The following is a 24,271-nucleotide window of genomic DNA, read 5'->3' on the forward strand; positions in this document are numbered from 1 at the left end:
ACTCTTTTTATTTCTGAAAATACTTGTTTTTATTTCTTTTTACCTGAGTATTTTGAAGTTTTTTTAATTTCCTAGTTTTGTTTTGTCTTGTTGTCATTTAATGCTTACTGAGTTCACAACGGATTTCACTTTGCTTACAGAATGCTAACTGTGTGTTTCTGTATTTTATTAAGATTCTGAGGAACCGAAAGCACGACCACAGGTGCCAAGAGAGAAGGCACCATCTGGGCCACAGCACAGAGATCAGGGAGTAGCCACAAAGCCTACCTTATTAGAGTGTTATTATTCAGACCATATAATCTTAATTTTGGGTTATTTGATCAAAAACTGAGAAAGGCATGTTAAAGTTTGCCACTCTTGAGTTCCTATAATTTTGTATTTCTGGTTTGATGCTACGTTATATAACTCATAAAGGTGCGTGACAAATTGGGAATTACACTGTTTTTCTATTTTAAAAATAAGCCTCAGTCTCCCATTCAATGATTCCAGCCCTAAATTCTGCTGTCTGATGGTAACATTAAGACCACTGCTTTCTTCTTATCAGGTTTGCCTGATATAGCTTTGCCCATGCTTTAGTTTTGGACAATTTTACTTTTTAGACACTCCTGCAACCCCTCTGTCATTAAACTCCAGGGTGGTTTTAAACTGGTACCTGTGGGAATGCAAGTCACTGACTGTACAATGAGAACACGTCCTATAATGAAATGACCTTGTTTCCCAAGCTTGGACAGTCTCTTCAGTGCAGGACGGCTCAGACTTCAATCCGCCAACATGCAAATGACTCTCCACAAGGAAACATAAACTTATTTTTGCCTCAAAGCCCATTCCCAGCACATCTATTCCTCTCTCCTGGAAAGCACAGGAACAGGTTGGAAGGGGCCTTTAGGGTGTATGACATAATAGGATGAAAAATACAATTTTAACCATATTTTTTAAAGGAAATCTGAAGATTTTAATTGTTGAAAAGTTTTCTTTTTAAATAAGAAGTTTATTTACATGGCAGTTTTGAGCTACAGCTTCCACAGAATTTTATTTAATGCCAGGAATTAACTTTAGTCAAAACAACACAACTTCACTGAAGTATCTAATTTCTAGGAAGGTCAAAGCTTCCAGGGCTGATCATAGCTCTAACACATACATCTTCAATCTATAATTAATAGGCCTTTTTGTACATTTCTAGAGTTGCTTTCATTTTCAGAGTATCTCTCATATACAGTATTTCATTTAATCTTTACAACCTCATAAGGTAAACGATAAAAGTATTATTATTTCCACTTAAGATGTAAGAAAACAGGCTTGGAAAGCTTGAGGGATCTGCCCACATTGGTCCAAAGACCCACCCACAGTTATTTACTGGTGGAACAATGGCTTGGAGTCAAGTCCAACAAAAGACCTGTAAAATCTCATGGAAATAACTTGATGATGAACCGGGTCAATGTAATGTCGGCTGTCAAGGATTATACATTTTTCTCTACTATAAATTTTTATTAGAACTCTAAAAGTTGGACCCTTTAAAGAGAAAGAGATTGTGTTCTGATATTCAATTACTTATTAAATGGCCCCTTTAGAAGGCAAGAGGGAAATAATTACCTAATTACATTTAATTTATTCAACTGAGTAAGAAAAGAATATTTTAGCAGTCCCTAAGAACACATTTTCACCAAGCTCTGGCCCAACACTCAGTACTGATTATCTGCTCCACACTATGGTTTACCTAATTTCAGCAGCCACTTGGTAAGGTGTTGTTTTCCAAGCTTCCCCTTCCACTGTTGTCCCATCAGCCACTCTTACTGTGATCACATTGCTTGTATTCCCCTTTTTTTCATAAATGGCAAGTAAGAGCTGATGATCTTTCTTCAGTATTTCAAAAAGCTTCAATCTCTCCTTCACAAAATTTGGTGGATTCTTCACCTGAAAACCATTAGAATACAGTAGGGTTAACAGACACAGTCCACTTTTTTCCTAAAGGCTCAGCTCTAAGTAAGCCCCACCCCTTCTCAGCAGGCCCAGGTCACGGCCCCCACCAGCCCCTATGGCTCTGCTTTCACTCTCACCCCCTGCAGACTCCCCTCCCAGGGTCTAACTCCCTCCTAGCTCTCAGGGTCCTGCGCAAAGCCCTCCTCTTCCAACTACCACACCCACTGGCATCGCCCTTCTCCACAGGTTTAACATGCTCGTGCACAGAGCCACACAACTCAGCCCTTATTGATACACCATCTGACTTTGTTCTCTAGTTGTTTCTCCCGTTTGTCTGAACTCCTTAACCCGATGGTTCCCTGAGGCCAAGCATAATCCTCCTCTGCTCCTACCAAATGTTGATGTGCCTGATCAATTCTGGTTGTTTTAATGATTTATATTTAAAAAGCAAAGAAGCTGGTTTCCTTAACACAAAAGAAGAGCTCTGCTTTCTCAACTTAAATAGACTAAGGAGCCCTTTACAGCTATGGGGCTGGCTCACCTCTAAGTTAAGACACCTTGTATCTAAGGCTAACAAAATTTTAAACACACTCCTGTGGCCCAAGTCGTAATTTACAGCAACTGTTTTAATTAAAAACCCTGGGAAATTAACTACATAAGCATATTTAAATTATAGGTAGTATTTTATATTATTTCCACAGCAATGACTTACCTCACTGTCAGGCCCGCTTTCCTTCTTTTTAATGTCCTTTTCTTGGCTCTGACTAGGAGGAGGCTGAGAAATAAAGGGAAATAATAAACAACTCATCCCAATGACAACAAAGAGCTACATATCTGAAGCCCGAAGCAGGAGAGGGACAGGCCAGCAGGCAGCAAGCGTCCCATGTTTAGAGGCTCACGGCTGGGGCTCTACCGACCATTACCTACAACCCTCAACAGGTAAGCCGTTTTCTGGGGTTCAGTCCTTCCTGAATGTGCACTTTCACACATGCTTGCTAAGTACACTTAATATATTTTGCCCTTTAAAAATTTTCCCCCCTAAATTTTAAACAAATAATGTCCCTGGATTACTGGTTGCATAGCTGCTGCCAGAGACTTTAAATGCACTGTTACAGGAAGGTGTTGCCCAGGAGCACCACAGTCTGCTGGTACAAAGACTGAGAACACCCACAGTCTGAGAAGGCCTTCAGAACTTAGAAATGCATTACGTTAGAAGAAGGTAAGTGAACCAAAACATTAAAATACGCTATCAAATGACAATGTTAAATACGCAAATCTCAAGATAGACCTCCAAAACAAGGCAACAACTAAACACCCCAAACCACCTGTCATAAACAGCTCAGACCAGCCATTCACCAGGGGGAAGGGAAGTGTTTCTACGTGGAGCTGTTGGTCTTCCTGCCCACGGAAAGAAGCGTGAGTTTTAAACACTGCAGCATTTTTTTCCAAGACAGGAAAATGCTATTTCTGTCACTGAAGAAAATGTGCGGCGAGCAATTTACGGGAAGAGCTGAGACATTACAGCGTTAGGTCAGCCTGGCGATCGCTGGAAACGCAGCGGCGCCGGCGTGTCCAGCCTGTCGCGGATTCCCGGCCCGAGTGAGAGCGCGGGGCAGGGGCCCGGGAGGGCAGGCCCCGCCCCCCGCAGCCGCAGCGCACCTGCCGCCGCGCGCACGCCCACCTGCCGCCCCAGGGCTCTCGGCGCACCAGCTCCGCCGCGCCCTGTGGACAGGCCCCCACCCGGTACCTGCGCGCCCGCGGCCGCGCGCCCGGCCTCCTGCCGCAGGGCGCTCTCCCGTCGCGCCTGGTGGCTCAGCTCCTCCGCGAGGCACAGCCGCAGGCGGTACAGGCGGTGGCGCAGCTCGCGGTTCTCGGCCCGCAGCTGCGCCACCTCGCGCGTGAGGCACGGCCCCTCGGCCTGGCAGCGGTCGGGCGCGTTCAGCTGCTCGTCCCTCAGGCGGTGGACCTCCGTCCACAGCCAGCGGATGTCCTCCTCCTGCCGCGCCAGGCGCGACGCCACAGCATCCACCGCCAGGGCCTCGGCCGCCATGGCGTCCGCCTCGCCTCACACAGGTACTGGCGCCCCGTTGGATACTGTCCCCTGAGAAGGGGCACACTGCGATGTCGGGCCGGGGCCGACGCTATATAAATGGCGGGAGGCGGGGGTGGGGAGGAAAGGGGCGACGCGGCGGGGCGGGGCTGGCTGTGCAGTGTAGGGGCGGGACGATAGGAGCTGAGGAGGGCGGAGATATGGGGCGGGGCTATAGGAACTGTAGGGGGCGGGGCGATGGGGAGGGCTGGGACCGGCTTACACTGCAGGGGCGGGCTATAGGAATTGTATGGGGCGGAGTGAAGAGGAGAGACTGAGCGATAGGAACTGTAGGGAGGGATGATGGGGAGGGGTGGGGCCGGCTGTGCACTGCAGAGGCTGGGCTATTGGAACTGTAGAGGGCGGGGCAAAGGAGAGGGGTGAGGCTGGCTGTGCACTGCAGGGGCAGGGCTGTAGGAACGGGGGGCGGGGGAGACGGGGAGGGGCAAGGAGACGGGTTGAGGCGGGGCTGGTGGACCCACGTTGAACACGCTTCGGGGCTGGGGGGCCAAAACAGGCAGAGTGACCTGGAGAGTGGAGTGGGCCCTAAACAGGCTCACTGTGCCTTCAAAGCTACGAGTATGTTGCCAAAATGCATATTGTCCAAAACCATCTCCCTTCCCAGAATGGCTCCTGTTTTCCCTCTTGTGAATCCTGGCAGTTGCCATTCTTTTAACTTGCCACCGGGTTCTAAAAAGTGGCCACTGAGAATTGACCTTCTTTGGCCTCATGCCAAGGCTGCCCAAATGCAAAGGTTGCTGCACCAGGGTGCGCAGATCACTACAAAAATTTAAATCTGATGGCAAGAAATTGCTAGTTCCTCGAGGGTAGGGCAAATGCCACATAGGTCTTTGTATCCCTCATAACCATGAGCACACACACCTTCCCGTAGTAGGAACACAAGTTGGTTTTTATTAACATTCTTAGGGCTTAGAATGTGGCAAACCTTGTTCTAAATTCTTTACACAGATATTAACTCCTTTAATACTTACAGCGAGAGACACTATTGTTATAGCCGTTTATAGATGGAAAACTGAAGAACAGAGAAACTAAGTGTTCAAGGTCACACCATCACTGCATGGCACAGCTGAGGTTTAAGCTTCGACCATCCGAGGCATGTTCATGTGCTCAGCACTAGGATGCCTTTCGACTGCGGTAAAGTTTAACTGGACAGGTAGTCTGATGAGATACAGGCCATGATTGTCATCGTGGTTCCAAAATGGGAGAGCTTAGTTTGGACTGGTGCAGTTGGGAAGGGAACAGATGCTCTGGAAAATAAAGGTTGGCAGGTGTTAGGAAGGAGGAGAGGTGGATGAATGCCTCTGTAGGAGGTGAGGGGGCGAGCTGATTGGAGTCACACACAGCTCCCAGGAGGAGGTTCCATAAGTATGACACTAATACCAGTGCGTCTTTGTTATTCCCTCCCCTGACCAGCTTCTGGACGGAGTTACACAGACTCACAGGCTCCACAGCCTTCCCACTCTCTTCCCCACTTCCCCCCATCTGATTTCTGCTCCTCCCGTTCTGGCGTGACCTACGCACTGTCAAATGCCGTGGCCTTTGTAATTTGTCTCTCTTAGGATCCATCGCCAACCCCCAGGAAACCGCTGATCTGCTTTCTGTCACTATAGGTTAGTTTACATTTTCTGGAGTTTTCTATAAAAGGAATCATATGGTATGTACTCCTTTTATTTGGCTTCTTACGCTCAGCATAGTAATTTTGAGATTTACCCATGTTGTTGGGTATATCAGTTCTTTCTTTCTCTCCTTCTTTCTTTCCTTCCTTCCTTCCTTCTTTCTTTCCTTCCTTCTTTCCACCTCCCTCTCTCCCTCCCCCCCCCCCTCTTTCCTTCTTTCTTTCTCTTTTTTTTCATTATTTTTATTGGAGTATAATTGCTTTACAATGTTGTGTTAGTTTCTGCCATACAGCAAAGTGAATCAGCCATATGCATATGCACATCCCCTCCCTCTTGGACCTCCCTCCCCACCCCATCCCACCCAACTAGACCATCACAGAGCGCCGAGCTGAGATCCCTGTGCTATACAGCAGGTTCCCACTAGCTATCTATTTTACACATGGTAGTGTATTTATGTCAAACCTAATCTCCCGATTCATCCCACCCTCCCCTTCCTCCCCTGTGTCCACATGTCCATTCTCTACATCTGCATCTCTATTCCTGCCCTGCAAATAGGTTCATCTGTACCATTTTTCTAGATTCCACATATATGCATTAATATACGATATTTGTTTTTCTCTTTCTGACGTACTTCACTCTGTATGACAGATTCTAGGTCCATATACATCTCTACAAATGACCCAATTTCATTTCTTTTTATGGCGGAGTAATATTCCATTATATATACGTACTACATCTTCTTTATCCATTCATCTGTCAGTGGACATTTAGGTTGTTTCCATGTCCTGGCTATTGTAAATAGTGCTGCAGTGAACATTGGGGTACATGTGTCTTTTTGAATTATGGTTTTCTCAGGGTATATGCCCAGTAGTAGGATTGCTGGGTCACATGGTAGTTCAGTTTTTAGTTTTTCAAGGAACCTCCATACTGTTCTCCATAGTGGCTATATCAATTTACATTCCCACCAACAGTGCAAGAGGGTTCCCTTTTCTCTGCACCCTCTCCAGTATTTACTGTTTGTAGATTTTCTGATGATGGCCATTCTGACCGGTGTGAGGTGATACCTCATTGTAGTTTTGATTTGCATTTCTCTAATAATTAGTGCTGTTGAGCATCTTTTCATGTGCCTCTTGGCCATCTGTATGTCTTCTTTGCTGAAATTTCTATTTAGGTCCTCCACCCATTTTTTGATTGGGTTGTTTGTTTTTTTGATATTGAGCTACATGAGCTATTCATATATTTTGGAGATTAATCCTTTGTCTGTTGCTTCATTTACCAATATTTTCTCCCATTCCGTGGGTTGTCTTTTTGTCTTGTTTATGGTTTCCTTTGCTGTGCATAAACTTTTAAGTTTCATTAGGTCCCATTTGTTTATTTTTGATTTTGTTTTCATTGCTCTAGGAGGTGGGTCAAAAAAGATCTTGCTGTGATTTACGTCAAAGAGTGTTTTCCCTATGTTTCCCTCTAAGAGTTTTATAGTGTCCAATCTTAGATTTAGGTCTTTAATCCATTTTGAGTTTATTCTTGTGAATGGTGTTAGGTAGCATTCTAATTTCATTCTTTTACTTGTAGTTGTCTGGTTTTCCCAGCACCATTTATTGAAGAGACTGTCTTGTCTCCATTGTATATTCTTGCCTCCTTTGTCATAGATTAGGTGGCCATAGGTGCATGGGTTTATCTCTGGCCTTTCTATCCTGTACCATTGACCTATATTTCTGTTTTCATGCCAGTACCATACTGTCTTGATTACTGTAACTTTGTAGCATAGTCTGAAGTCAGGGACCCTGATTCCTCCAGCTCCGTTTTTTTTTTCTCAGGATTGCCTTGGATATTCAGGGTCTTTTGTGTTTCCATACAAATTGTATAAGGTTTTGTTCTAGTTCTGTGAAAAATGCCATTGGTAATGTGATAGGGATTGCACTGAACCTATAGATTGCTTTGGGTAGTATAGTCATTTTCACAATATTGATTCTTCCAATCCAGGAGCATGGTATATCTCTCCATCTGTTTGTGTCATCTTTGATTTCTTTCATCAGTGTTTTATAGTTTTCTGAGTACAGGTCTTTTGCCTCCTTAGGTAGGTTTATTCCTAGGTATTTTATTCTTTTTGTTGCGATGGTAAAAAGGATTGTTTCCTTAATTTCTCTTTCTGATCTTTCACTGTTAGTGTATAGGAATGCAAGAGATTTCTGTGCATTAATTTTGTATCCTGCAACCTTACCAGATTCATTGATTAGTTCTAGTAGTTTTCTAGTGGCATGTTTAGCATTTTCTATGTATAGTATCATGTCATCCACAAACAGTGACAGTTTTACTTCTTCTTTTCCAATTTGTATTCCTTTTATTTCTTTCTGTTCTCTGATTGCCGTGGCTAGGACTTCCAATACTATGTTGAATAAGAGTGGTGAGAGTGGACATCCTTGTCTTGTTCCTGATTTTAGAGGAAATGCTTTCAGTTTTTCACCATTGAGAATGATGTTTGCTGTGAGTTTGTCATATACGGACTTTATTATGTTGATGTAGGTTCCCTCTATGCCCACTTTCTGGAGAGTTTTTATCATAAATGGGTGTTGAATTTTGTCAAAAGCCTTTTCTGCATCTATTGAGGTGATCATATGGTTTTTATTCTTCAATTTGTTAAAATGGTGTATCACATTGATTGATTTGTGTATACTGAAGAATCTTTGCATCCCTAGGATAAATCCCACTTGATCATGGTGTATGATCTCTTTAATGTGTTGTTGGATTATACTTGCTAGTATTTTGTGGAGGATTTTTTGCGTCTATGTTCATCAGTGATATTGGTCTGCAATTTTCTTTTTTTGTGGTATCTTTGTCTGGTTTTGGTATCAGGGTGATGGTGGCCTCATAGAATGAGTTTGGGAGTGTTCCTCCCTCTGAAATTTTTTGGAAGAGTTTGAGAAGGGTAGGTTTTAACTCTTCTCTAAATGTTTGATAGAATTTGCCTGTGAAGCCATCAGGTCCTGCACTTTTGTTTGTTGGAAGATTTTTAATTACAGTTTCAATTTCATTACCTGTGATTGGTCTGTTTATATTTTCTAATTCTTCCTGGTTTGGTCTTGGAAAGTTGTACCTTTCCAAGAATTTGTCCGTTTCTTCCAGGTTGTCCATTTTATTGGCATATAGTTGCTTGTAGTAGTCTCTTATGATCCTTTGTATTTCTGTGGTATCAGTTGTAATCTCTCATTTTTCATTTCTAATTTTATTGATTTGAGTCCTCTCCCTTTTTCTTGATGAGTCTGGCTAAAGGTTTATCTGTTTTGTTTATCTTTTCAAAGATAAAAGAACAAGCTTTTAGTTTTATTGATCTTTGCTATTGTTTTCTTCGTTTCTATTTCATTTATTTCTGCTCTGATCTTTATGATTTCTTTCCTTCTACGAACTTTGGGTTTTATTTGTTCTTCTTCTTCTAGTTGCTTTAGGTGTAAGGTTAGATTGTTTGAGATTTTTCTTGTTTCTTGAGGTGAGCTTGTATTGCTATAAACTTCCCTCTTAGAATGCTTTTGCTGCGTCCCATAGGTTTTGGATCGTTGTGTTTTCATTGTCATTCATTTCTAGGTATTCTTTTATTTCTTCTTTGATTTCTTCAGTGGTCTGTGGGTTATTTAGCAGTGCACTGTTTAACCTCAATGTGTTTGTGTTTTTTACAATTTTTTCCATGTAATTGATTTCTAATCTCATAGCATTGTGGTCAGAAAACATGCTTGATATGATTTCAATTTTCTTAAATTTTCCAAGCTTTATTTGTGACCCAAGGTGTGATCTATTCTGGAGAACCTTCCATGTGCACTTGAGAAGAAAGTGTATTCTTCCGCTTTCGGGTGGAATGTCCTATAAATATCAATTAAGTCTTTCTAGTCTATTGTGTCATTTAAAGCTTGTGTTTCCTTATTTCTGTCTGGATGATCTGTCTATTGGTGTAAGTGGGATGTTAAAGTCCCCCGCTATTATTGTGTTACTGTCGATTTCCCCTTTTATGGCTGTTAGCATTTGCCTTATGTATTGAGGTGCTCCTATTTTGAGTGCATAAATATTTATAATTGTTATGTTTTCTTCTTGGCTTGATACCTTGATCATTATGTAGTGTCCTTCCTTATCTCTTGTCACAGTCTTTATTTTAAAGTCTATTTTATCTGATATGAGTATTGCTACTCCAGCATTCTTGTGATTTCCATTTGCATGGAATATCTTTTTCCATCCCCTCACTTTCAGTCTGTATGTGTTCCTAGGTCTGAAGTGGGTCTCTTGTAGACAGCATATATATGAGCCTTGTTTTTGTATCCATTCAGCCAGTTTGTGTCTTTTGGTTGGAGCATTTAATCCATTTACATTCAAGGTAATTATCAATATGTATGTTCCTCTTACCATTTTCTTAATTGTTTGGGCTTGTTTTTGTGGGTCTTTTTCTTCTCTTGTGTTTCCTGCTTAGAGAAGGTCCTTCAGCATTTGTTGTAAATCTGGTTTGGTGGTGCTAAATTCTCATAGCGTTTGCTTGTCTGTAAAGCTTTTGATTTCTCCATTGAATCTGAATGAGATCCTTGCTGGGTAGAGTAATCTTGGTTGTAGATTTTTCCCTTTCATCACTTTAAATATATCCTGCCACTCCCTCCTGGCCTGCAGAGTTTCTGCTGAGAAATCAGCTGATAATCTTATGGGGATTCCCTTGTATGTTATTTGTTGTTTTTCCCTTGCTGCTTTGAATAGTTTTTCTTTGAATTTAATTTTTGTTAGTTCGATTAATATGTGTCTTGGTGTGTTTCTCCTAGGGTTTATCCTGTATGGGACTCTCTGCGCTTCCTGGACTTGGGTGGCTATTTCCTTTCCCATATTAGGGAAGATTTTTACTATAATGTCTTCAATTATTTTCTCAGACCCTTTCTCTTTCTCTTCTTCTTCTGGGACTCCTATAATTCGAATGTTGGTGTGTTTAATATTGTCCCAGAGGTCTCTGAGACTGTCCTCAATTCTTTTCATTCTTTTTTCTTTATTCTGCTCCACGGCAGTTATTTCCACCATTTTATCTTCCAGCTCACTTATCCATTCTTCTGCCTCAGTTATTCTACTATTGATTCCTTCTGGAGTATTTTTTTTAAATTAATTAATTAATTTTTGGCTGTGTTGGGTCTTCGTTTCTGTGCAAGGGCTTTCTCCAGCTGTGGCGAGCGGGGGCCACTCTTCATCACGGTGCGCGGGCCTCTCACTATCGCGGCCTCTCCCGTTGCGGAGCACAGGCTCCAGATACGCAGGCTCAGTAATTGTGGCTCACGGGCTTAGCTGCTCCGCGGCATGTGGGATCTTCCCAGACCAGAGCTCGAACCCATGTCCCCTACATTGGCAGGCAGATTCTTAACCACTGCGCCACCAGGGAAGCCCTGGAGTATTTTTAATTTCAGTTATTTGTTGTTCATCACTGTTTGTTTGCTCTTTAGCTCTTCTAGGTCCTTGTTAAACGTTTCTTGTATTTTCTCCATTCTGTTTCCGAGATTTTGGATCATCTTTACTATCATTACTCTGAATTCTTTTTCACATAGGTTGCCTGTTTCCTCTTCATTTATTTGGTCTTGTAGGTTTTTACCTTGCTCCTTCGTCTGTAACGTATTTTTTTGTCGTCTCACTTTCTTGATGGGTGGAGTTGTGTTCCTGTGTTACTGGTTGTTTGGCCTGAGGCATCCTGCACTGGCGTTTGCAGGCAGCTGGGTAGAGCTGGGTCTTGGTGCCCAGATAAGGACCTCTGGGTGACCTCACTCTGATTAATTTTCCGTGGGGTCTGAGGTTCTCTGTTAGTCCAGCAGTTTGGACTCAGTGCTCCCACTACAGGAGCCTGACTCCTGGCCTGGGAACCAAGATTCTGCAAGGCGTGCAGCATGGCAAAGGAAAAAAAAAAGGAGCAGTAGAATAACAAAGAATAAAAGATAAAATAAAATTAGAAAGATAAAAAATATATTACATATAAAAAATATATATAAATATATATTTTAAATATATAAATATATACATTTGTATATATGTTTATATATTTACATATAAATATAAATAAATATATATAAATATATTAAGAAAAATAAAAATATAATTGAAACAACTACAAGGTAAAACAGAACCACAACAGAAAAAAGAAAGAAAGAAAAAAGGGAATACGCCAAAAGGAGAACAATAACAAAGTACAAAGAATAAAATAAAATTAGAAAAATAAAAGATTTATTAGAAAAAATAAAAATATAAGTGAATGAACAACAAGGTAAAACAGAACCACACCCTAAAAGAAGAAGAAGAAAAAAAAAAAGGCCGTTAAAGGCCTTGGCTGTGGGGGGGCGGAGCTTAGGCGGGGGTGGGGTTTAGGGTGGGGGCAGGGCCTATGCTCAGGACCTGCCTGGCAGGGAAAAGGCAGCACGGCCTGAGGCGGGGCCTGGGAGTGTGGGGTTCTGGAGTTTGGAGGTAAGGCCTTAGGTGAGGGTGTGTGAGCAGGGTTTAGGCCCAGTGCAGTTGGAGGGGTCTCAGAGGGGGTCTCTGAGTGCTGCCTGTAGAGGTAGGGCCCTGGGTGGGGGTTGGGGGTGGGGTTCTGCGCTCCCGGATGGAGCCTCCGAGGACTGGGGATTAGACCTGGGAGTCCAAGAGGCTCCCCAGTGCCCAAGTGGGCAGGAAAAGCACTGGCCACTCTCCTTTCTGTTCCTCTGCCCTCCCAAGTGTCTCTGCCGTCGCCGCTGAACCCGTAACTATGGGTGGGCCCCACTGGGTATGAGAAATCCTCCCCTCTCCCAGCTGCCCCTCAGGGGTGCAGGTCCCATCAGTCTGGCCTTTACTTTTCCTCCCCCCTCCCTCCCTCCCACTCCCTCAGGACCCACGCAGCTGGTGGGGGCCTCAGTGGGCAGAGGATCAGGCCTGGGTCTCAGCAGGCTCCCCGGGGCCCATGTGGACAGCGGAAATGCTGGCCATGCTCCCTTCTGATCCTCTGCCCTCCCAACGGTACCCCTCTTTCCCCCTCTGGACGTGGGATCCCTTCCCCTCCCCCAGCTGCCCCTCAGGGGTGCCAGTCCTGTCCTGTCTCCACTTCTCCTCCCCCTTCGCTCCCCTGCCACACCCTACCCGGTCGCTGAGGTTTCCTCCTGTCCCCTTAGGTGTCCATGCCCCCCCCCCCAGTGCCTGGTAGGTGCCCTAGTTTTGCGGAGTCAGGAACTCCTCGTCCTTCTAGTCCACCATCTTGACTCCGCCCCTTTCTTTCTTTCTCTTGAGTAGTATTCCATTGTACGCCTATACCACAATTCGTTTATCCATTTATCTGTTGTTGGACATTTGGATTGTGTCCAGGTTTGGTCTGGGACCTATCTCACAGCCAGCTCATCTGTTCCCCAAACCCACACTCTGCTTATTTGCCCGGTTTCAGAAAGCAGAGTTTGCATAGACATATTCAGCAACTGGCAGAATCCCCACAGTGGTTCCTTGACCCACGGACTTAAGGATATTCTAGTAAGAAAGGCCAAGTGGGAGCCACTTGAATTTTCTCAACCTTCAAAAATTGTAAACCAAAGCAAACACCGCATTCCTGGAGGAATTGCAGAGATGACTACCACCCTCCAGGAATCGAACAGTGCAGGTGTGGAGATTCTCATCACACCTCCGTTTACCTCCCCTGTTTTGCTTGTGTACATGACAGATATGTGTTGAGGAACTACAGTGGATTATCATACATTTAATTAGATGGTGACTTTAGTTGCAGCTGCTCTTCCCGATATGCTATGATTGGTGGAGTGTATCAACATCATCCCTGCCACCTTATATGCAGCTATTGGTCAGGCTAATGCCTTTTTCTCTCCACCTGTTCATGAAAGGCCATCAAAAGCAGTTTTCTTTCAGCTGGAAAGACTAGCAATATCTTCACATTCCTACCCCAGGACTACATAAACTCTCTAGCTTTATGTCATAATCTAGTCCACAAGAAATATTCATAACTTATATGAAGAAAACCTTAAAACACTTCTGAAAGCCACAGAGGTAGAATTGAACTGATGGTATAATGTCTTTGTTCTTGGTTAGGACACCTCAACATCCTTTAGAGGTCAGCCCTCCTTACTGTACTTAGAAATTTAATATGATCCCAATAAAAATTCCAAAGAGCTTTTTTATGAACCTAGAAAAGTTGATCCTAAAGTTCACATGGGAAAGTAAGTACATAGTAATAGCTAGGAAAACACTGAAGAGAAAGAGCTGTAAGGCCAGCCCTACTGGATATTAAAACATAGGACAAAAGCTCTATAATTAAGAATATGGACAAATAGCATCTGATATCACTTATGTGTGGAATCTAAAAAATGATAGGAATCGACTTATTTACAAAACAGAAATAAACTCACAGACATAGAAAACAAACTTATGGTTACCAAAGGGGAAAGTTGTGGGGGAAGGATAAATTAGGAGCTTGGGATTAGCAGATACAAACGACCATATATAAAATAGGTAAACAACAAGGACCTACTGTATAGTATAGGGAACTACACTCCATATCTTGTAATAACCTATAATGGAAAAGAATCTGAAAAAGGATATATATACATATATAACTGAATCACTTCGCTGTGCATCTGAAACATTGTAAATCAACTATACTTCTATTTAAAAAAAGAATATGGTGCTGGAGCATGAGTAAACAGACATATCTACAAATAGAACAGAAATTTCAGAATTAGACCCAGTATAAAAATCTAGTAGATGATCAAGGTGGTATCACAAATAACTGGGGCAAATGTAGTCTTTTTCTTTTTTAAAAAAAATGGTGTGAGGATTCTAATAAACGGTGTAAGGACAGCTCAATCACCAGTAGGAAAAAGATGAAGTTAGACCCATTCCTTACATCAGGCACAAGAATGAACTCAAGATGAATGAGTGATCTAAATGTAAAGATGGAAACTACACAAATACTGGAAGAAAACAGAGGTGAATTCCTCTTTAACCTTGGTGTGGACAAAGACATTCTATCTATGGCTCAACATCCAGAGGCAAATCAGTGAACAAGGATGGATAGATTTGACTACTTAAAAAATTTAAAAATTCACATGGCAAAAGTCACTATCAGCAAGGCAAAAAACATGACAAGCTGGGAAAAAATATTTTCAAGTACATCGCAGGTAAAGGAATAATCTCCCAAATTTATAAATACTTTAAAAATTGAGAACAAAAGAGACCAAAAATCCCACAGAAAAATGAGAAAAAGACATAGTCTACAAAAAGAAATAGAAAAATGGCCCTTAAACGTATGAAAGATGTTTAATTTTACTACTAATAAGAAAAATGTAAATTCAAATTTTATTAAGATACTATCCTTACCCATCAGGTTTAAAAAATTCAGAAGTTTGACAGTTCACTATAGGTGAGCCTGTGGAGAAACAGGCCCTCTCATACGTTGCTGGTGGGAATACAGAATCATAGAACCTCCATGGAAGGAATCATGACAATATCTAATAAAATTACATATGCGTTTATCCTTCAGCTCAGAAATCTTACTTCTATAAATTTATTTGGAGGATACACCACCAAGAATACTAAATGCGTTTGAACAAAAATTATTTATAATTGTTTCAATAAACTATGCTACAACAACACAATGAAGTATTATGCAGTTGTTAAAAAAGAATTAGTAAAATGTTTATGAACATGTGTTATGAACTGATTTGGAGTGATTCCCAGGAAATATTATAGAGTTAAAAAAAAAAGTTCAAAAGAGCATATATAGTGCATATACAGTATGCTACATTTTGTGTAAGAAAGAAGACAAAATAGGAAAAAAACATGCATATATCTGTGTATCATCGCAAAAAGAAGCAGAAGAACGATGAACAGAAGGATGGCGCTGGGTGTCTACAAGGGTTGGGAAGATGGACTAGGGTGGTGGCAGAGGGAATCATACTTTCCTGGGTGTACCTCTTTGTATAGTTTTGACTTCTGAACGTGTATATTTTACATATTCCGAAATTAAATCAATAGATATGAGAAGGGGGAAAGCTTAAATTGGAAGGAATTTGAAACAAATGAACTTGATTGTAATTCAAATGAATGCCATAACCAAAGAGAAGGGGGAGGGAAGAAAGAATGAATGACTGTACATGCTCAGTCTCAGCCAGGGTTGAGTGAGGTGGGGGAAGTATTTCAAATGAATACTGAACCCTTTTTAGAAGGTTTGATTATTGTAGTGGTCTGAGCAAAGGAATTCTGAAACAACTTTTGGTGCATTATAGGCTGGAGCACATGAGTAAATGTCTGGATGTTATTGAGAACTAGGGTTCTCAATGTAGAAGAAAAATACGAATACAGAATACCAGAAAGCAGGAAACAACCCTATGAGGATAGATTGGAATTGAGGGATCAGCATGAACTCGTTAAAATGTATGCGAATATGCTTGTTTGTGTGCACATGTACTTAAACATATGCATATATGTACATGTGTATATGTTTTTGTACATCCATGCCTATATTTCCTAACGCTGTATGCTGAAGGTGTCAAGAAGCAAATATACTCAGCAGCAATGAGCACACCTAGCATCAAGGTCTTGACCGCTGATATCATTGCTCACTAAATGAGGAACCAGGGCTCCTGGGAGAAACGGCTGGTACCAGGGCTGGAGCATGTAGGTTGAAGACAAGCCTGGAGACCTTGTTTTGCTGGAAAGTAATGTGCTCACCACCACCCTCAAAGTGATGGAAACATGTCACAAGGACATAGGAACCAGGTTGGAAGGGCTCCCACTGGCCACACTTGGGACCGCTTGAACAGCAAAAAACAATTAAGTACAGTAATGAATGATAAACCATTGAAAAATATAGGAATTCATACTGATAAGAGGGCTGAATGGTAAATGCAGAAGTAAACGTGTAATTGAAAAATACCTTTGCCACTGTCATAGTAAAGACTGGATCAGGCAAAAACAATCTAGGTAGCCTTCTGAGAAGTAGCAGGATACTTTTAAGGTTTGCAAAGTGTCTCCCTACAGACTGTTGATTAGTTGCAAGGGAGAGGGGAAAAAAAACTAATTACACGGTTGAGAAATCATGCAGTACCTTGACTGGGTGATCAAAGTTAACATCACCTATGAGGCACAGGTGGACATCATGCACCCCCCCTAATTCATAACCCCGATATAATCACAAGGAAACCTCAGATAAACACAAAATGAGGAACATAGTATTAACAAAATGGCCATGAGGGGGAGGAGGAATGGTTTTCTTAAAAAATGTCAACATTGTGAAAGATAAAGTTTGTAGATTAAAGTTTGTAGTTCCAGATTAAAGGAGGTTAAAAAGCCATGATAAGTAAATGCAATATCTGACCCCAGATTGGATCAGATCTGGGGGGTAAAAAGCTATAAAGGACATTATTAGATCAACCAGACAGAAGTAGAATAGGAATGCAATATTAGAGAAAAGGATTAATGTGAATGTATGAGGTTGGTCATTGTTCTAATGTTATATAAGTGATTATCTCCATTCTTAGTAAAAGCAAGCTGAAGAATTTAGGGGTCAAAGGTCATGATGTATAGAACTTACATCCAAATAGTTCAGAAAAATGTATTGTAGAGGGAGAGAGAACAAATGATAAAGCAAAGGGTAAAAAAATGTTATCAGCCTCAAAAGTGAAGCTTCTGAAAATTAACACCAGTTCTGAAAACTTCCATCAGATGATATCTCTCCTCCAGGTAAAGCCTTCAGGAGCTTTCTACTGCAAGGGGAGGAAAATCCAACTTCTTTCTTTTTTTTTTTTAAATAAATTTATTTATTTTTGGCTGCATTGGGTCTTCGTTGCTGCACGCAGGCTTCTCATTGTGGTGGCTTCTCTTGTTGTGAAGCACGGGCTCTAGGCGCACGGGCTTCAGTAATTGTGGCACGTGGGCTCCGTAGCTGTGGCTCACGGGCTGTAGAGCGCAGGCTCAGTAGCTGTGGTGCATGGGCTTAGTTGCTCCGCGACATGTGGGATCTTCCCGGACCAGGGCTTGAACCCGTGTCCCCTGCATTGGCAGGTGGATTCTTAACCACTGTGCCACCAGGGAAGCCTCAAATTTCTTACCAGGACCTAGCAGGCTGGCCAGATTGACCTCCTGATGGCCTTTCCAACATTGCTCCCTGACCCCACGCAGTCCAACCCCACATGCTGGTTCGTGGAGCCCTCAGATGCCCAATGATTCCCACGCTCTCCTGCTCTGGGATTTTACGCATTCTGAGTCTCTGCCTGCTCATAGCTTCCATCCACTCTTAACATCTGACTTCTTTTCATCCTGGCAGTTTTAGCTCGTGTGCCACCTCTCCACTCTATTTAAGGTATCCCTATCCCCATTTCCTCAGCATCTTTTTCAACAATATTGTAACTATTTTATTTATTTGTTACCTGGCTTTTCTCTCTCCCTACCTGGACCTTTTCTCTGGGTAGGGAAGTTGTCTGTCTTCCTCACCATTATTTTGTATCATGCTCAGCACAAGGTGGGCAACAAAATAAAGAAAATCTTAGAGTAGAAATGGCCTGTGACAAAAATTTGGAGGCAGGAAAATGATCAGTGGGTGCCAGATGTTAGAGGGGAGGGAGGGATGACTAGGTGGAGCACGGAGGATTTTAGGGCAGTGGAACTACATCTGATGCAGTAATGATGGATACACATTTGTCCAAACCCACAGAATGTAAACCACCAACAGTGAACTGTAGACTCTGGGTGATAATTATGTGTCAGTGTAGGTTCGTCATTGTAACAAATGTACCCCTCTGGTGGAGGTGTTGATAATAGGGGAGGCTGTGGGCGTGTGGGAGCAGGAGGTATATGGGAACTCTCTGTACTTCCTGTTCAACTTTGCTGTGAACCTAAAACTGCTCTAAAAAAGTAAAGTCTGTTAAGAAAAAGAAATGGCCTGAGAGACTATAAAAATACCACAAGATGGCACTAATTCCCTTAGACGTTTCAATGTGGGGCACATGATCTTTGCTGCTGGTGCAGAAGAATGTAGTTAGGGTTAGGGGTTCTGTGATCTCCAGTCCAGTTCTTACAACACTCAAAGTGCTTTACAGCATTGTCACAGCTCAGCCCCAGCTTTGTACTTTCTTTTTTTTTTTTTTTAAAGTGCTGCCTTCTCTTTTTATTTATTTATTTTTTAATATTTATTTTTGGCTGTGTTGGGTCTTTGTTTCTGTGCAAGGGCTTTCTCTAGTTGCGGCAAGCAGGGGCCACTCCTCATCGCGGTGCGCGGGCCTCTCACTATCGCGGCCTCTCTTGTGGTGGAGCACAGGCTCCAAACGCGCAGGCTCAGTAGTTGTGGCTCACGGGCCCAGTTGCTCCACGGCATGTGGGATCTTCCCAGACCAGGGCTCGAACCCGTGTCCCCTGCATTGGCAGGCAGATTCTCAACCACTGCGCCACCAGGGAAGCCCCCAGATTTGTACTTTTCAATGGATGTGTTAAAGTGTCGAGTTTATTGTTACTCAGGCAGGGTGAGGCCAACGGATCAGGAGACCACGACCACTGAAAAGATGGTTTGTCATTTACAGTTCTCAAGAGGAGGGGGGGCTCCGTGCCAAGCAGGGGCACATGGGGGAGCACCAGGGGTCCGTCAGGAGGCAGGTGTGGGGCTCGTGGTTTCTGCAGGAAGGAACAGGTGAGGCAGGGTAAGCAGGCTTACGATGGGCTAGTTTGAATACTTTCAGCAGGCTGTGGGACAGAGGGGCTGTCCCTAGTTGTCTGATACCTGATCCTGGGGTCATTAGGGCAGGTAGTGAGTGGCCCCAAGTGTAAGGGCCCCACAAAGGAGGTGTTTGGGGGTGTGAACTCCGGATTGGTGACTTGCCTACGAAAGTTGTGCTTGCAGGCGAGTTCTTTGCTGTCTCTAGGAACGGGCCAGTCCTGGGGGCGGGGCGGGGACGGGGGCAATCTCTTCGGAGTCAGCAAGGCGCCAAGATGTCAAAACATCAGAAATACATGGTTAACACAAAGAAGTATGATGACAGAGAATTATTTTCTCAAGGTCACACACGAGGTCAGAAGCAAAGCCAGGAAAAGCACCGTCACCAGAACACCCCAAGGGAGTTTGGATTTCTGAAAAGCAAATCTTCCACCCAGATACTGTAGAAAAATATATAATTGCTTCTATAAATGGAACTGGCAAGAATATTACGAGAATTGCAGATCTTTTCATCAATTTCCTAACTGGAAAGCAGTTTATAAAAATTGGGCTTCTTTGAATCATTTCTCTTCACCTGCGAATGATCTGCTTTTTTTTTTTTTGTTTTCTAATTTTATTGGATTGTAGTTGATTTACAATGTTGTGTGAGTTTCAGGTGTACAGCAAAGTGATTCAGTTATACATATACCTATATTCATTCTTTTTCAGATTTTTTTCCCATATAGGTTATCACAGAATATTCAGTAGAGCTCCCAGTGCTATACAGTAGGTCCTTGTTGGGTGAATGATCCTAGGGTGACTTTTAGAGAGAAGACATGGTAATGATAGTGGGAGAAAGACCCCTAGGCTATGCTTCCGTCTCATGGGCAGAGGGAGAGGGACAGGCCAGAGAAGAACAGGTCACCTGCAGACGCAGCCGGGGAGCATCCTGAGGTGAGTCAGGCCTGGCAGCTCCAGCAGGCGGAACGCGCAATCATCCTGCATCTGTGTGGTGCGTAGTGAGGCATGGCTCGTGGCAGAGGCCTCCCCTGACCCGGCAATAACTCCATTAAGTGGACATCGGGGTTGGATCAGAGGAGGGGGGTCATCTGTGGGACTGAATCATTTAACCAAACCATCACACAGAAGTGTGCCAATTTCTAAAAGAAAAAGAACCATGCCCTAAGAAACAGCACTTAGCAGACAGTTTGGGAAAACCAAAATGCTCTGTTGAACAGCTGGCTTTGGCAAAGTCCCCGCTTGTCCACAGCCAGGCTGGCTGTCAGGCCATGTCCAACCCCCAACGACAGGGGAGAGAAGGCCAGAGAGATGAGTAGTCGGGTCCTGATACAGCTTCCAGCGTCACAAGGAGACCCTTCAGTATAGACCGTGAGCCTGTTACGTTTGTGATGCTGAAAATAATCGTTTGGGGGGATGCAGGGGTCGCCTGGGGAAGTGCTCACTTGGGGACCAGGGGACGAATTTCAGCTGAAGGGGATTCAGCCAGGCTGCATCTTGTTCATCTTCCCAAGTTCACCACTGCAAGGGGCTCACAGGTGCAGGGCAATCCTCTTAGGCCACGACGGCCAGCACTGCAGGTTTAATCCGAGGCCCCCCCTCTCCCCGAAGACCTGCAATCTCTCCAGACGGTGGGATGAGTCGGCCTGCAGATGCCTGTGCGGTGTGGATGTTGCCCACGGAGGCCGTGGAGCTGCCTGGACCGGGAGGGAGCCCTTTCCCGGGCCCTCCACGTGCCAGGACAGCAGAGACAGGGGCCGGGTCTTGGTTCTATCACTGCGAGCCAACGACACCGAGAGAAAAGGAGAGGAGGGCCGAGCAGCTCTCGGAGATCCCCAGGAGTTACAAAGAGAGGATCCTGAGGGACTTGGACGTGAGCTGGGTGCTCCCACACTTGGTGTACGACGGTGTGTTCTCCTTGCAGGAGTGCAACCAGATCCTCTCCCGGGATGGCTCTTTGGAGAGAGTGGACTCTTTTTTCTTGAAGCTGTGCTCCAAAGGGCCAAAGGCTTTCTGTGCTTTTTGCTCTCATCTGGAGGAATTCTGCCCTTACCTGCTCACCTGCTTGTTTCTTTACCTTCAAGGTAAGAACATGGTTTGCTCTGAGAAGTGTTAAGATTAATGATGGTCTAATCAAAATATCTGGCACTACAACCACACTCTTTAAGAATGCGCTCCAATGCAGCATTGATTTTTATTTTAATAAAAAGATCCAATACTTCTCTCTAAAGTCTCATGATACAGAAGTAAATGCTTATGGTGTCACATAAAACCTTACACAACACAGCCTAGGGGATGACTTCAGTTGTCTCATAGAATGATTTGCGCCTTTCTGATTTTAATGAGGACTTTTAATTGCAAGGCATAAACTATTAATAGATTAAGTTTCAGTTAATAGAAGCTGGCCTGAGCTTTCATTTTATAGGTAAAGGCACAAAAATTGCCATGGTTCCTCAAAATGTAAGAGTTACCGTATGACCCAGGATTCCACTGCTTGGTATACTCCCAAGAGAAATAAAAACATGTCCACAGAAAAAACCTGTGTGAGAATGTTCACAGCAGCATTATTCATAATAGCCAAGAAATAATGACCCGAATGTCCATCAAGTGATGAATGGATAAACAAAATGTGGTATATCCATGCAATGGAATATTACTGTGCCATAAAAAGTAGTGAAAGCCTGAAACATGCTACAACATGGATGAACCTTGAAAACCTTATGCTAAAAGAAATAAGCCAGTTACGAAATGCCACATATTGTGTGATTCCATTCATATGAAATGTCCAGAATAGGTAAATCCATTGAGACAGAAAGTAGATTCGTGGTTGCCCAGGGCTAGAGGTAAGGGGATTGGGAGAGACTTCTATTGGGTACAGTGTTTCTTTGTGGGGTGATGAAAACGTTCTGAAATTAGGTAGTGGTGATAAACTGAGTATGTCTATGACATACTAAAACCCACTGGATTGCATTTCTTTCAAAGGATGCATTTTATGGTACGTATGTTATATCTCAAAAAAAGCTGTTATTTCCAAAAATTAGCATGGGAGTCTCCTCAGCTGTTTCTCATCTGCTAGCCTTCCAAAGAGAGCCCTGTAATTGCTGGTTCCGATTTCCCTACCTCCTTCCTTCTAAAGAGAAAGGGTTTGGGTTCGTCAATATCAGTACGTTAAAGGAATGAAGAGTGGGGGAAGGGAAGGTGAGCGTGAGAGAGAAAAGCAACACAGAGCCGGACATAGGAGGCGGGTTTGGGAAAAGCAGTGACAGCAGATGTTCTGGGGCAGTTGTAGGACTATGGGAACAGAGGCAAACGAAGGAGATCCCTATCGTGATTCTGTGGCCTGAGTACGTGTGTACCACTCAAGTCTTCGAGAATTGCAGAAAGTGTTTGGTTGTTGGTCTTCATTTGCCTGAACCATAAGAATCCCAGCTTTACAATAGATACATCTATGTTAAGATTTGTCTCAGTGGAAAAATTATCCTTGGTTTTTAAGATAGTTGTGAATTATAATGTTCAGTAAAATGGTCCATCCATGGACCAGGTCAAGATGGTGAAAGTGGATATTTATAAATGGCTTCTTATTTATACATTATTTAGGCTATCGTGTAATATAAATAATTATACATATTTCAGGTTGTAATTAATATAAATTTATCAGAGGAGTATTTGTTCATCCATTCATTTATTGATTCTATACAACTTTATACAGTACTGTGGTAAACAAGAACAATGCAGTCCTTTATTTTTTATTGCCAAGTCCTTTATTGCTATTAAATATCTATCATACAGTAAAAAAAAGAAAACCCCTTTGGTAAATATTTTTTACAATGTAATTTAAAATGTTGATAAGTCAAAAATAGCCTGAATATCTATTACAGTAATCATTTAACTTTTTAGGTAAGGGTCAGTTACACAGTGAGTTTTGTTTATTTGTTGCTTAATTTTTTTCTTGTAAAGAAATAACCTTGGCTGAAAAGGAAGAGGGAGAGGGAAAAGGATCAGGTGGAGATTAGTTGTATCTTTAACATTTTAATTCTTTAAAAAATTTTGAAGCATATCCTGGGCATATATCCAGAGAAAACCATAACTTGAAAAGATACATGTACCCCAATGTTCATTGCCGCACTATTTACCATAGCCAAGACATGGAAGCAACATAAGTATCCATCAACAGATGAATGAATAGGAAGATGCAGTACATATATACAATGGAATATTACTCAGTTTTAAAAAGAATGAAATAATGCCATTTGCAGCACCATGGATGGACCTAGAGATTATCATACTAAGTGAAGTAAGCCAGACAGAGAAAGAAAAATATCATATTATATCACTTATTTGTGGAATCTAAGAAAAAAAAGATACAAATGAACTTATCTACAAAACAGAAATAGACCCATAGGCATAGAAAACAAACTTATGGTTACCAAAGGTGGAAGGGGGTGGAGGGATAATTTAGGAGTTTGGGATTAACAGATACACAGTACTATATATAAAATAGATAACTAACAAGGACCTTCGGTATAGCACAGGGAACTATACTCAATACTTTGTAATAACCTATATAGGAAAATAATCTGAAAAAGAATATATATATGTGTATATATATACACATATATATAACTGAATCACTTTTCTGGACACCTGAAACTAACACAACATTGTAAATCAACTATACTTAAATTTAAAAAGTAACAAAAAAATTCTGAAGCATATGTATGAAAATGTTAACACTTGTTAAATACAGAGTTGGAAACATGGCTATTTCTTATATTTCTTATATTATTTTCTATACTTTTCTGCATATTTGAACATGTTCCTCAGCAAAAATAAAAATAGAGGTATTTGAATTGTAAAAAATAATCTGATTGTGGTGGTGGTTACACAAATCTGTACTGATGACAACATTTTATAGAACTATACAAGAACCACAAAAAACCCACAAAAAAATGAGTGCATGTAAAA

At 42.4% G+C, this 24,271-nt stretch overlaps 1 protein-coding gene and 1 long non-coding RNA gene across 9 annotated transcripts in view; one reads left to right on the forward strand and one right to left on the reverse strand.

Annotated features, from left to right (window-relative positions):
• Positions 1-4,068, reverse strand: part of TARS3 (threonyl-tRNA synthetase 3) — a 50,763-nt gene extending 46,695 nt beyond the window's left edge. For all 8 annotated transcript variants that reach the window (XR_009500708.1, XR_009500703.1, XR_009500707.1 and 5 more), the window contains exons 1-3: positions 3,665-4,068; positions 2,630-2,692; positions 1,715-1,911 (exon numbers count right to left, since the gene is read on the reverse strand). Coding sequence is in view for 2 of the 8 variants with exons in the window: in XM_059912286.1 (XP_059768269.1) it covers positions 1,715-1,911; positions 2,630-2,692; positions 3,665-3,967 (563 nt within the window). In the remaining 6 variants the exon portion in view is untranslated. The remainder of the gene's footprint in view (positions 1-1,714; positions 1,912-2,629; positions 2,693-3,664) is intronic.
• LOC132359048 (uncharacterized) overlaps positions 3,797-24,271 on the forward strand; it is a 44,194-nt gene continuing 23,719 nt past the window's right edge. The window contains exons 1-2 of the long non-coding RNA XR_009500709.1: positions 3,797-3,990; positions 21,231-21,390. This is a non-coding gene — a long non-coding RNA (uncharacterized LOC132359048). The remainder of the gene's footprint in view (positions 3,991-21,230; positions 21,391-24,271) is intronic.

Source organism: Balaenoptera ricei, chromosome 2, assembly GCF_028023285.1.
Source record: "Balaenoptera ricei isolate mBalRic1 chromosome 2, mBalRic1.hap2, whole genome shotgun sequence".
NCBI classification, from domain to species: Eukaryota; Metazoa; Chordata; class Mammalia; order Artiodactyla; family Balaenopteridae; genus Balaenoptera; species Balaenoptera ricei.